Genomic DNA, 13,588 nt, shown 5'->3' on the forward strand with positions numbered 1-13,588 from the left:
CTCTCGGTGTCACCTCGAAATCTTGTCACCAAAGTATGGCCGCGGATCGAATTTTGGCCTCACTAACCGATCACGGGAGAATATGCGTGTTAGCTGTCCCCTCTCTTTCCTTGTCTCCTACCTTGGGTAATGTCAACAGATGTCAATGTCAATCAAGTTGTCAGTTGGTTGTCAGTGTCATCGTTATGTTAGGTTATGATTTTAAATTTTAATCAAAAACTTAACACGGAATGTTGAAAAAGTATACAAAAGGAAATTCGTTTATTCCAAGCTAAATCTATGGAAGAACATCAATATTGTCGTTTATGTTTATCTCGGTCAGCCATTTACCATTCTCTGCTGAAGCATAATGGGAAAGAAATGCTTTTTGCCCTTACGGGAATCGAGGTATCTTGTTATAAATTTAATTTTTCTCCATTTTTATAGGTAATTCTACTATATTTACTTTAATTACAGATTAACAGCGAAATTTCGTCTACCGACTCCTGTGCAAAGTGTTGGCTAGATTTAAAACTCGCTTATCACATTCAACAAACCTTTGTTGAGGCAGATAAAAGATTCCAAGACTTAGGCATGCAGTGTCCACCAAAAATCGAACCTGTGTCGCCACTGCATGAACCTGCATCATTACTACACCAACCTCCATCACCACAACATGAACCTAGTGACAATATTGAAAGTATTGAGAGTTTTACCAGCTTATTTCAGGTTCAGGAAAATCCTTCAATAAAAAATGAAGTGAATGATGATGATGATGATGATCTTAGAAGATATCCTGAAGTAATTTTTATTCAAGCTGATGAAGTTGATACTATTGAAAATTCAACTGTATGTCCTCTTTGTGGCTTGACCTTTCAAAACAACGATACATTTTATAATCATATAAGCAGTCATTACAACGAACCTCAGCATTGCACTGACTGTTCTTTACCTTTACCAAGCATATCCGCATATTGGCACCACATAGAAACAAAACATCCGAAGGAAATGAAAAAACCATATTATTGTGGAAAATGCAAACTTTCTTTCCGTTACAGGCCTTTTTTTGATATGCATCTGTTGGCGCTTCATCCAGCCCCAATCCGGCGATCGCCAAAACCCCGAATAAAAAAAAACCATAAAAAATTAATTGATGATATTGATGATGAACTACTAAATGAAAATTTAAGTTGCAATCAATGTAATAAAGTTTTCTATACTAAAAGTACTTTCAGGAATCACGTTAAAGGTTGTAAAAATTCGTAACACGTGTGAAAATTAAATTTTTAATGATAAACTTGTTTTAGGTCATATGAGAAGAGCTTGTCCTATATGTGGAGCCAAAATAACAATGTAAGAATACTTATTTTTCTTGTAACGAAACATAATACATAATATCAGTATGTTTTAATGCAGATTATAACTTTGTTGTAAAGTAGTCTGTGGTACATCTAAAAGGTAAAATGGTCCAATTTGGTAACGCAGATTTTGAAAATATTTTTGTCAACATACGGGGTGATTCAAACATTTTCAAACTAAAGTTGTATATTTTTTAAACGATATACTGTATATTTTTAGCTCAGTGCATTTGTCATTAAATTTCTATTCCAAAACTACCGTATGATCGGAAAAAAACGGCGTCCAGTTGGCTTGGAAATGACGATCGATGACAGTTCCCATATAATTTTACATTTAAAATGACAGATCTTCATTTCATAGCCATCGCTGACGCCGTTTTTATTCGATCATACGGTACCATAATGTCATATACTATACCTAGTGTTTTTTTAAATATAAGGTCATATTTTGTTTCTGTTTTTAAACTAAATTTACTGCTTACTTAAAGCCCTCTCAAAATTCTAAATTCGAAAGATTTAAAAAAAATTTAATAGGAAATATTGTATAAAAAATTGCAAAATAAACTATTTGGTAGAATAAATTTTGAAGACTGCTTCAAAATTTAGTCTACCAAAATTCGCAATCTTGTTGGAAGCCAGGGTCACTCTGTATACAATTTAAAGTAGATTAAAATGTTTCCTAAACAATAAAGATAATCTGTATGTATGTAACATAGCGATATTAGTAGTAAATGTATTATACAAGCCATGGTCACTTTATCTGCTTGGTCTTTATTTTAATGCATGCGACAGATATAAATATAAATTACCTGGTTGACAGACAGAGAGACAAAATAAAAAGCGGCAAACAATGTTGCCGGTTTTTACGTTTGTAGGAAAATGTGTAGAAAAAGATAAACTATTTTAAAAACTTTCATGTATACTAATGAAATGAAGATAATATTCTAAGCTAAATATAATCTACTAGTTGAAGCCTGGCGCATCCGCCACAACATCAGGAAAAAAAATACTTTTTATTTTATTTTAATTAAATGAGAAACAAAAAATCCGGCGACGACAGTTTATAGAAGAGCCAATTAGCTATCTTTTGGTAAAAAAAGCAACTTTGTAGAGCAAGTCGTGACTTCAGTAGAGACGACACAGATAAACATTAGCATTTTATATATGTAGATTACAGCTGTAGTAAAATGAGTAACCAATTGTAAAAAATAAAGTTCCAACCTTAAGGTGCCTTCACACCAGCGCCGCCGCTCCGCGCCGCGCCGCGCAAGTCGTTTTTTTAGCATATACTTTTGTGCGCGCTAAAAAAATACACTTCAAAAGCACATGTTAAAAAAATGTTTTGCGTGGCGCGGCGCGGAGCGGCGCAGCCGGTGTGAACGCACCTTTAGATGAAATATTTTTCATAAGCGCCTACTTGTGTGGTTTGAAATTTTGATGCACAATCCAGCAATACCGCACAGAAGAAATGTATCAACCGAACTTTATCTCTTTTTAATACATTTGATTATCTATTAAGCTGTCGACATTACTGTCATACACGTTAAAATCCAGACCAGGAGAGTTTCGATGACCAGAGATCGGTATAATAATAGGTGAAATAGGCATATCAAAATTATTTAATTTTTAGTTACAATTTAACTAAGCATGTAAAACTACATAAGTCTGGACCGGCAGTATGTCATCTCTGTGGAATAACTGCCAAGAATCATGAAAGCTTAAGGGGTCATATGTATTACACCCATTCTCAAAAACGGCTCACTTGCGAAGAGTGCGGAAGAGTATTTAAAAAATTATACAGTTATAAAATGCACATTAAAAAGGAACATACAGGTAATTATCCGTATGTATATACCTTAACTAATTTTCTAATATACAGGGTGGTAATGAAAGAGTGTGGAAAAATTAAACTCTTAAACTTATAGTTATATAATCGAGGGTGCAATTTTTTATTCATTGTTGCAAACCATGGCCATATTCGGCGCGGGGCTGACTAACTGGAATTTAAATTTCCCGCTAGGGACTCAGGTGGTAGCTCTGCTGTAAAAAGTGTGACGTTGCCGCATTGATTTATTTATTTCCTAACATTGTCATACGTTTTGACACTTTTGTATTACGAGTTTTTGTTTTAAATTAATTTTATTGTGATACTTTAAGCTTCACACAGTCGAACATTGTTCTTTTTAGAACCTCTTTTAGTGCGGGAAAATTTTGAACGGGAAAGCGGTAGTAATAGCCCTTGATGTTCGTTAAGTGTCCAAAAAAGGTCTTTTGGTGAAGTCGGTACGAGGAACTAGAACTATCCTCAAGATATTTGAAATATAAATAATTACATGTCATCATTTTTGACTGAAGTAATATTTTTTTGTGCCAAAGGTTCAACAGAAATGAGACATCCATTTTCATCCAAATATCGACATTGGTTCAGAAATTATTTGGCAAAAACCGGAATTAACGTGAAACTTCTACACCCTGTATCTCCGAAACAAAGCATTTTAGGACATACATTTACAAGAATTTTTTTATTTGTATTTATCTGCAGAATATGTTGTAGATTGAAAAGTAAAAAATGTTCATCAAACAAATATTGTTTCTTTCTTCAAAAAGTTTCATTTGCATTAAATTACTTAAAATACAATTTATTTGAAGATTTTTTATATGGAAATTGGCTTTAGTAAATGTCCATTGAAAAGTGCAAGACTCGCAAGTCTTGCAACAAGGCCAAGGCCAAGACTACTGTTAAGTGGAGAACACATATACGAGATCGCGATCGCGATCACAGAAGGAAGTAATCATGTAATCATGTAATGTCCCAATAGCAGGCGGTCAAACCGATGAGGCTAGTGTCTGTTTTCGAAGAGTTTAAGAGTTATTACTTTTCACTTTTACGCACTATAGTGAATCATTCTTGTTGCACTTTCTTCAAGTTCTTGATGTGAACATATACAGGCGATATTTTATTTTGAATCGCGGTGTGATTAGTGCGTAAAAAAGTGTCTCAATGGATCGATTATTAGAAGGAGAGGCACTGCTCCTTGCAATATTATTAGATGACGAAGAAAAATGCAATAATAACAGACAAAGGTAAAAAAAACTTTATTTTTTATTCGCACATTTTGTTGTCCGGATGTGACATATCATACAACACATGTTTTTTCACCTGTTCAATTAATTTTTCTGTAAAATCGGCTATATTTCTACTTATGATCTGCGGTCAAATACAACCTGCTGCGTTTGATCGCTAACGCCGAGTTCCACGCGATTGAACGCTGCAGATGTCCACCTTATCGCTAACAGGTCGCTACAACTATGTGCGGCTTATTTCTTTGCGATGGACGCAATTGATCGCGATCCTGGTTGCGATCGCGTATATGTGTTCTCCGCTTAAAAGTCCATTGAAATCTACACGCACACTGGTGCGATCACGGCCGCGATCACGATCAGGGCAGCGATAACATGAGCAATCATTCTAGCACACACCAACGCGTTCACAATCACCTCCATACCTATAATATGTAGTGAGCTATCCTGTAGGTATTCATAGGTACAAACACAAACTAACTTAAACAGATGCGACACCTTATGGGAAATTTTGTGTTCAAAAAGACCTATGTTCGGAAGTGCGACGACAGGGCGGCGATACCGTCGATGAAGGCAAAATATTCGGCCAAACAAACAGCCGTGGTGACTTCAAATCTTTCCCGCACTCGCCCCTTCCCTAAGCTTCCATTTCTTTCGTTCTTTCTCGCCTTTAACCTTGCCTTTGATACACCGCGCCGTCTCGTCTGGCCGTCGCAGCCGCCGCACGATTATAAAGTCAAAGCGAGATTGCCAGCTTGAACTTTTTTTATGTGAGAATTAAATGTTATATGTACTTGTATTAGCGCTTTCTCCTGGATAATAAATAACTATTACATGATGTTAGGAAATATCAGCTAATATTTATTTGTAAAGTATGAGAAATTTACAAATTTTAACAATCGGTTAAGATCAATACATATGTATAAAGAAAATGACGATTTCTTTAAAATTAAAAATTATATAAAATATCAGAAATATACAATTCTTAAAGAATAGGATCTTTGTTGTCAGCTTGCCGTTTGTATTTAGCTGTACTTCCAGCTGTTAATTTCAAATATTAATCTAAAGTCTATCTACTATTAGCCAGCTTAAATTATCTTTAATTATTTTTATATCCTGCTTGTTAATAGTTTTATGCACTACTATAATTTTATTTGATATTTTAAATTGATTTAAAATTTAGCAGCTGATCTTTTATATAGCAAATAGGTACTTTTATGATACAGACACGGCATATTGTTTGCATGTGCCGTGATACCGATATAGTTTATACAAATTGGTAAGTAGAATTGGCAACAGTGTCCTAGAAAAAGGATATGGGAATCTAAGATGGGAATATTGAAGGTTTTCAGAGGATTTTTAAGTCAGTTTCTTCAGTTGTTTCACATGGATATTACATACATCATTATTATTAGCTGTTTCCGATTTTAATTTTCTGTTGGGTTTTGTTGGTTTACATTTAGTTAGTTCACGGTGTTCTTAGTATTGTTTTAGTTAATTCAGCTATTCAGTTTAAGTTTCTTGTTTTGATTTTATTTAAAATGCTTTTAAAAAAGTGTGCTTTCAATGGATGAGAAAACATTTCACTATAAACTGAAGAAGATACATTTTTTAGATTTTCTAGGACTAAATTATATCAAAAACTGTGGGTGTTTTTTCCGAAAATACCTAGATTTTCTAATACGAAAAAAGTGAATTTAAATACACATACAGTTCGATCAAATAATCGACTTATTAACTACATATACTTTGTAAAAATATTATACTTCTATGCCAGGTAGTAATAAATTTTCATGCCAACTTTCACCCCTATCATCCCCGAGATGATGAATTTTCAAAAATCGTTTCTTCTACTCTATACTATTGCTTCCCAATTATACTTAAGCATATTTGGCCAAATTTTAATTCATAAATATTATGTACTTCTAAACCACATAGTAGTAACGAATTTTCATAAAATGTTGCCCTTAATTTTACCCCTTTAGGAAATAAGTTTCGAGAAAACGCTTCGTAAGTATGCCACACCGAAATATCATACTTCTATGCCAAATATTAACGAATATTTACAATCATTTTTTCCCTTATTTTAAGGGACGGATTTTTTTATTGAATCCCTAGAGAAACCTTTATTGTGTAATGTTTTGAATGAACAGGTTTTTATTTTATGTTTTGCTTTATAATTGTTCAGCCCTAATTTTACCCTCCTCGGGGATGAATTTTCATAGTCGCCTCTCATATAGTCATTGCGCTACTTAAGAAACCTTTTGAAATTATTAAAAACCAAACCAACCCCACCAAATAGCTAACCTATCCAATGCAATCAACACCAAATAACCAACTTAACCAACGCAACTAATTCCACCAAATAATCAATCTAACCTCACCAAAAAGAGTGAAACCAACGCAATCCGTATTTTGATTGCTATTAAATATTTACAGCTTTTTTAAAAATAAAAACAGCAGTAAAAAATTAAAAGAATTCTAGTTTGGCGTGAGATTTGAACCACGGACCTCTCGTTCACGAAGTGATGGCCTCAGTCTCAGTAACGGAGCCACATCTGCTCTTGCAAAATTGGTTATAGCTAGGCGTTACTTTCCGCCGTTCTTTCAGCCGTCAATGGAACCGGAGCCGGCAACCATTAAGGGAACCGGCGCCGGCAGCGGAGTCACTTTCTAATAATTATATAGTTAGAAATTCTATAATATAAAATAAGAAATACATAAAAATACCTAATAGTAAAAAACCTTTTTTAAAATGTATTAATATCTTTTAGATATTATTAATTACTAGCGTGTACCCGCGACTTCGTTTGCGTCGAATTAATCATTTGTAATGGTGATGATAAAGCAAAGCAAGAATTTCCATTAACATACAAACTGGATAAAATGTTCTCACATTTATGTCCTGAGCCTCAGAAAAAAACAATATGGCGATATTATTATATAACTTGGTAATATTTGACAGGTAGTTTCATCTCGTTGGAATTTGACTTTCGAAAAATCTGTTTGCCAAAAATAATTTTTTTACGTCAAGCAGTTTAAGCAGAATCGTAGTTAATCAATTACCCAACTTTTTGGAACACCCTGTATGATTTAAAAAAAAAATCAAAATATGTAAAAAACAAAATAAATTATGCGTGTCCAAGCGTTTTCTCGAAAGACTAACCGTTTTTTAAATATCAAATATTGTAATATTTGAGGGGCATTTTCACCCTCTTGGAATCGAGAAACCCCTCCTTATCGAATCTCTGCACCCCACAGTAAATCCGTTTACCAAAAATCAGCTTTAAACGTCAAGCAGTTTAAGCAGAATCGTGATTACTCATTGGTCATATCTTATGAAACACCCTGTATAAATTTTTAAAAAATCTTAAAATATGTAAAATAACAAAACAAAATATACGTTTTAAGAGTTTTCCCGAAAACTCATCGGTTTTTTAAATAAAAAATATTCTAATATTTGAGGGGTGGTTTCACCCCCTTAGAATTCGAGTTTCGAAAAATCCCTTCTTATCGAACCTCTACACCCTAAAGTCAATCCGTTTTCCAAAAATCAGCTTTTTACGTCAAGCGATTTAAGCAGGATCGTGATTAATCAATGACCAGATTTTTCGAATCACTCTGTATACATTTTTAAAAAATCTTAAATTATGTAAAAAAACAAAATAAAATATACGTGTTTAAGCGTTTTTTCGGAAACTTGACCGTTTTTTAAATAAAAAATATTGTAATATTTGAGGGATGGTTTCACCCCCTTGGAACTGGAATTTCGAAAAGTGTCTTCTTATCGAACCGCTACACCCTAGAATCAACCTGTATGCCAAAATTGAGCTTCTTACGTTGAGTGGTTAAGAATTTTATATATATTAGTAGGTATAGATTGTGAATGTATCAAAAATTGAAAAAAAACTAATGAAATTAAAATCATCTCTATTTGATTCCGAACTACAAAATTCCCTCTCTATTTTCTACACAAAGGAGGCGTGGCTTCTTAGTAAACGAATGGAGGTTACTTTGCTGGTCCGCTGTAAAATTCGCCTATATGACAAATCTAACGGAAAATTTGCCTGGCGCATTCGCCAAAATGTAATTTTCACATTTGCATTGTTTGTCGCATCTGTTTAGGTTAGTATGTGGTACAAATTAAAAATGTGAATTATGTATACCGAAAAAAAAACATTCTTAAATAATTAGCTATAATATTTAAACTTAAACAATAAAAATGTATACATATGTACTATCCAATCCAATTGTAACTCCAATTTTGTCTTAATCTTTTTATTTTTAATTCTATTATAATTGTTACTTGGATCAGATAAATCATATAGAATTTTGTGTATTTTTACAGCCTTAATTAGCTGCTCGGTTAACTCCATTTCGAAATTGCAATAAGAAAAAACACACAAAATAACGGAAAATCCCTATCAGATGGGTCGCGATCACGCGATCAAACTCGACAAGTCGACAATGGGAAACGGATCATATGTAGTATTCAGCAACTCTTGACTGCGGCCGCGTGGAGATGTGATCGCACCAGTGTGCGTACAGCTGAAAAATGCAAAAGTCTTGCAGCAAAACCAAGACAAAGACCAAGCCAGTTTTGGTCTTGCAGTTACTCATCACTAATTAAAACTCCCCTTGTTTTTTTTTTTAAATTTTATTGTATTATTTATCTTATATATACCTGGTGGTGCATCGTCGTTGGAAACAGGATATCCCATGCAAATTTTGAACTGTCCAAATATTGGCTCCCCTATTAATTTTACAGCTAAGTCGTAAATAGCTTTTTTAGAGGTTTGCGTATGCTGAATACACATGCTAAATTTGAACTAATAAAAAAAATAAAAACTAAGAAAGTAATTTAATATAAACTGCATCTATTTTTAAATTTAAACTGAACAAGGTAACAATACAAGACCAGGCAAATACCAACATACATCATGTACAGTACGTCTGTCCGTTCTGTAGCTCCGGGGTATCCGTGAGAGGGGAAACGATATTCTCTCCATGTTTTTCGTAAAAAATTAGACGACGCGTCCCATCAATAAAAATTCGACAAATTTGCAAGTAGCCAATAAAATGAGTGGGCGGAGCGATTTGCGGTGACGTACTCGTCAAGTCGACGTATAAAATATATTGTTGTATATTTAAATGTTTTTTGTCCGCATTCCTTTCATAGACACAAATCCAGCAGACGTACAGTTCGTCTGTAACCGCAAATCGCTCCGCCCACTTATTTTATTGGCTACTTGCAAATTTGTCGAATTTTTATTTATGGGACGCGTCGTCTAATTTTTTACGAAAAACATGGAGAGAATATCGGTTCCCTCTCACGGATACCCTGTAGCTACAGAACGGACAGACGTACTGTACTGTACATCAAGTTATCCTATAATTTTGTCAAATTATATTTTCTAAACGTTAAGATTTTGCCTCATTCGAACCAGCTTTAAATTACAAAAATGCATTTCGGGAACACTCGGTAGTTATTATGACGTAGTAGTGTATACAGCACTACAAATTTCATTTGACCAATAAAATGAGTGGGCGGAGCGATTTGCGGTGACGTACTCGTCAAGTCGACGTATAAAATATATTGTTGTTTATTTAAATGTTTTTTGTCCGCATTCCTTTCATAGACACAGATCCAGCAGACGTACAGTTCGTCTGTAACCGCAAATCGCTCCGCCCACTTATTTTATTGGCTACTTGCAAATTTGTCGAATTTTTATTGATGGGACGCGTCGTCTAATTTTTTACGAAAAACATGGAGAGAATATCGGTTCCCCTCTCACGGATACCCCGTAGCTACAGAACGGACAGACGTACTGTACTGTACATCAAGTTATCCTATAATTTTGTCAAATTATATTTTCTAAACGTTAAGATTTTGCCTCATTCGAACCAGCTTTAAATTTCAAAAATGCATTTCGGGAACACTCGGTAGTTATTATGACGTAGTAGTGTATACAGCACTACAAATTTCATTTGACAATGATAAAATCAAAGGTTAACAACTTAAGGTATGTTTACATTTGACTGGTTATGCATTGTTACTTGTTACTGTGCGTCCGTCCGTTCTGTAACTACGGGGAATCCGTGAGAGGGGAAACGATATTCTATCGATGTTTTTCGTAAAAAAATAGACGACGCGTCCCATCAATAAAAATTCAACAAATTTGCAAGTAGCCAATAAAATGAGTGGGCGGAGCGATTTGCTGTGACGCACTCGTCATATCGACGTATAAAATATATTGCTGTTTATTTAAATGTTTTTTGTCCGCATTCCTTTCATAGACATAGATCCAGCAGATGTACTGTACCTGTTCAGTTTTAAATTAAAAATAGATGCAGTTTTTATTAAATTACTTAAAATCGGCTTGTCCAAAATTGTTCAAATTTAGCATGTGTATTCGGCATACGCAGAACTTTAAAAAACCTATTTACGCTGTAAAATTAACAGGGGAGCCAATATCTGGCCAGTTAAAAATTTTCATGCGATTTCTCATGTTTCCAACGTCGATGCGCCACAGCGATGCACCAAAATAAAAATGATTATTTTAGGTGAGAGAACTTTTACATGCGATTCTTGTGGAAAAAGATTTTTTACCAACTACGAGTTAAATAATCATATTAAATCGAGACATCTTAAACAAAGGCCTCATATTTGCCAATATTGTCAAAAGGGATTTTCAAGTCGGTTTGCAATGAAGACTCATGAAAGGTAAGAAAAACACATTTTTTGGCTTAATTTTCATTAAAAGTCGACAGATATGTAAGTTTTATTAATTTTTATCTAATTTGCTTCAAATACTGTCGCCACTCTGCACACCACTGATAGCTTATGATCAAGACCTCGGACGACGAATCTTGTACACATCTGCATTGTTGCCAATAGACCGGTAACCTGCTCCCTGCACTCTATCGCACTCGTAGATTTCCGCAAACCAATGTGTAATAAGGTTTTAGAGCATTTTATGATTGAAGCGTATCTTCCGTGTTTTAATATCTTTGCATTACTTGGTTTGTTCAGAAGCGTATCTATCTTTTTGTTACTAGATAAGTATATTAACTTATTTATTTTTTTCAGAAATTTTTAAGGACTTATAACTAATATCATTTATTGACTCAATATAAAACAAAACCGGCAGATTATTTAGTCTGCTCACTTTATATTTTAAGACAATTTAAAATAAACTTACAACGTCACTGATAAATCAGAATTTATGTCAACTATTTTAGAGTAACTCCACGGTCGCACTAAATTTGTTGATGTGCTTATTCCTTAGCCTTCTTATTCTATCCAAATTACGAGAGTGGTCTCAAATGTTTCCGACCTAACAAAGATACCAGACATTTTTTCTGAATATATTTTTTTATTTTTCAACATAGTCCTATTGTAACTCTACATACTTTTCGCAGCAATGTTCCCATCTTTGTAACCCGTCCAAATTATACTCGGCGTTTTTCTCTGCAAAATAGTGGTTAACTAAGGTGATTGACTCTCCATGTGGCGAAAATCTCTGTCCTCCGAGCGCAACTTTTAAATGATAGAACAAAAAGAAGTCGCTTGGGTCTAGATCTGGTGAGTAAGGCGGATGGTCAAGCAGTTCAAACCGCTGAGGTGAGAGACGATGCGTTATCTTGGTAAAACAGGATTTTCTTTTTCTGTAAATGTGGCCGTTTTTCCACAAGTTCTGGTTTTAGCTTGTCAAGTAGTGATGCTCCTGTCAAGAACAGTTAACCTAATAGGACTGCTCATTCAGCCAAAAGTGTCCGGCAGGTGCATGCGAAAACTACTCGCTTTGTGACGTCATTGTAGTCCTTGTCATTGTTATTAGTCCTTATCCGGCAGCCAATAATACACACACGTGCATTATTGGTTGCCGAATGCAAAACGTTCATTATTTAGTTTATTTATTTAAAGACCTTATATGTATGCAGTATAGAAAATTAACTGTATAAATCGTATTAAATACTCGGATAATGCATTTTTAAGAACAGCAGTTCCCAGCATCATCTTTTGCAAGCATTCTTTTTAGAGTACTTCCATATTTTGCTTTAAAATAAGTAATAAACAAAATCGTGGGCACTTAGTATGCACTTTGTCACAATCCACAACACAAAATGAACGTATTTATACACTCTATAGCTCTAAAAACTTTAAAGACACCTTTTTCACATTTAAAATTGACAAAATAATTAACTCAAAATTTCTCAGCTGTTATTTTTATAAGTTTACCATAGGCAACTAATAATGTAATAATAATCTACTATCATGACAAGGCCACGAAGGCTTTGACAAGGACTACAATGACGTCACAACTGTCAGCTGAAGCGCGGGAAGAGGCGAACGTACGTCTTATGAGGATGAGCAATCCTATTAGTTTACCATTCTTGTGCTCCTGTAATGATTTTTCCTTTTTGAAGAAAATTGATTAAAATAGCTCCATTACTATCCCAAAAAACAGTCGCAGAAATAAGAGTTTTTGATTTTTTTGGAGCTGGTTTTCCCTTTGCAGTCCATTGTCTGGACTGTATTTTTAGTTCTGGCGTATAATGGTGTATCCAAGTTTCATCTACAGTAATTAATCGACGCCAAAACTCGGATTTATTGCGCCTAAACTGCGCCAACAGAGCGTTGGAAATGTTCATTCGAACACGCTTTTGGTCTAACGTGAGCAAACGCGGCACACAACACACGGACAGCTTTCTCATGCCTAAATCTTGATTTATTATTCTTGATTTAGTATAACAGGTTCTATTGATATGTTCAGAACCTCTGCTATCTCTCTCACTTTAATTAGGAGGTCGTCTGGGACCATTTGGTGAACTTTGGCAATGTTATCGTAGGTAGTTGCAGTTTTTGGACGTCCCGAACATTCGTCTCCCAAGCTCTTATGGCCACGTTTAAATTCAGCTTCCGCTTTGGTAAATGATGATGCAGAGTCCCCAAATACAGAATCCAACTCATTTTTAATTTGCGTAGCGTATTACCTTTCAAACACAGATATTTAATGACAGCTCGATATTCGATTTTGTCCATTTCACAAAAACACTCACATCAACTCACTCAAACGACTGTTACATAACTGTGCGTGCAAAATGGCTGAAACTTTGATGAGTAACTGTCTACAGATGACAATTTACTAGCTTATATCTACGAATGC

At 34.5% G+C, this 13,588-nt stretch overlaps 1 protein-coding gene across 1 annotated transcript in view; it reads left to right on the top strand.

Annotated features, from left to right (window-relative positions):
- Nucleotides 1-13,588, top strand: part of LOC115891468 (gastrula zinc finger protein XlCGF26.1-like) — a 14,608-nt gene continuing 1,020 nt past the window's right edge. The window contains exons 1-5 of the mRNA XM_030911922.1: nucleotides 1-387; nucleotides 457-1,228; nucleotides 1,287-1,332; nucleotides 2,968-3,170; nucleotides 10,983-11,142. Coding sequence (XP_030767782.1) covers nucleotides 280-387; nucleotides 457-1,228; nucleotides 1,287-1,332; nucleotides 2,968-3,170; nucleotides 10,983-11,142 — 1,289 coding nt within the window. The 5' untranslated portion in view covers nucleotides 1-279. The remainder of the gene's footprint in view (nucleotides 388-456; nucleotides 1,229-1,286; nucleotides 1,333-2,967; nucleotides 3,171-10,982; nucleotides 11,143-13,588) is intronic.

This window comes from Sitophilus oryzae, unplaced genomic scaffold, assembly GCF_002938485.1.
Source record: "Sitophilus oryzae breed Bouriz unplaced genomic scaffold, Soryzae_2.0 scaffold_1181_pilon_pilon, whole genome shotgun sequence".
NCBI lineage: Eukaryota > Metazoa > Arthropoda > Insecta > Coleoptera > Curculionidae > Sitophilus > Sitophilus oryzae.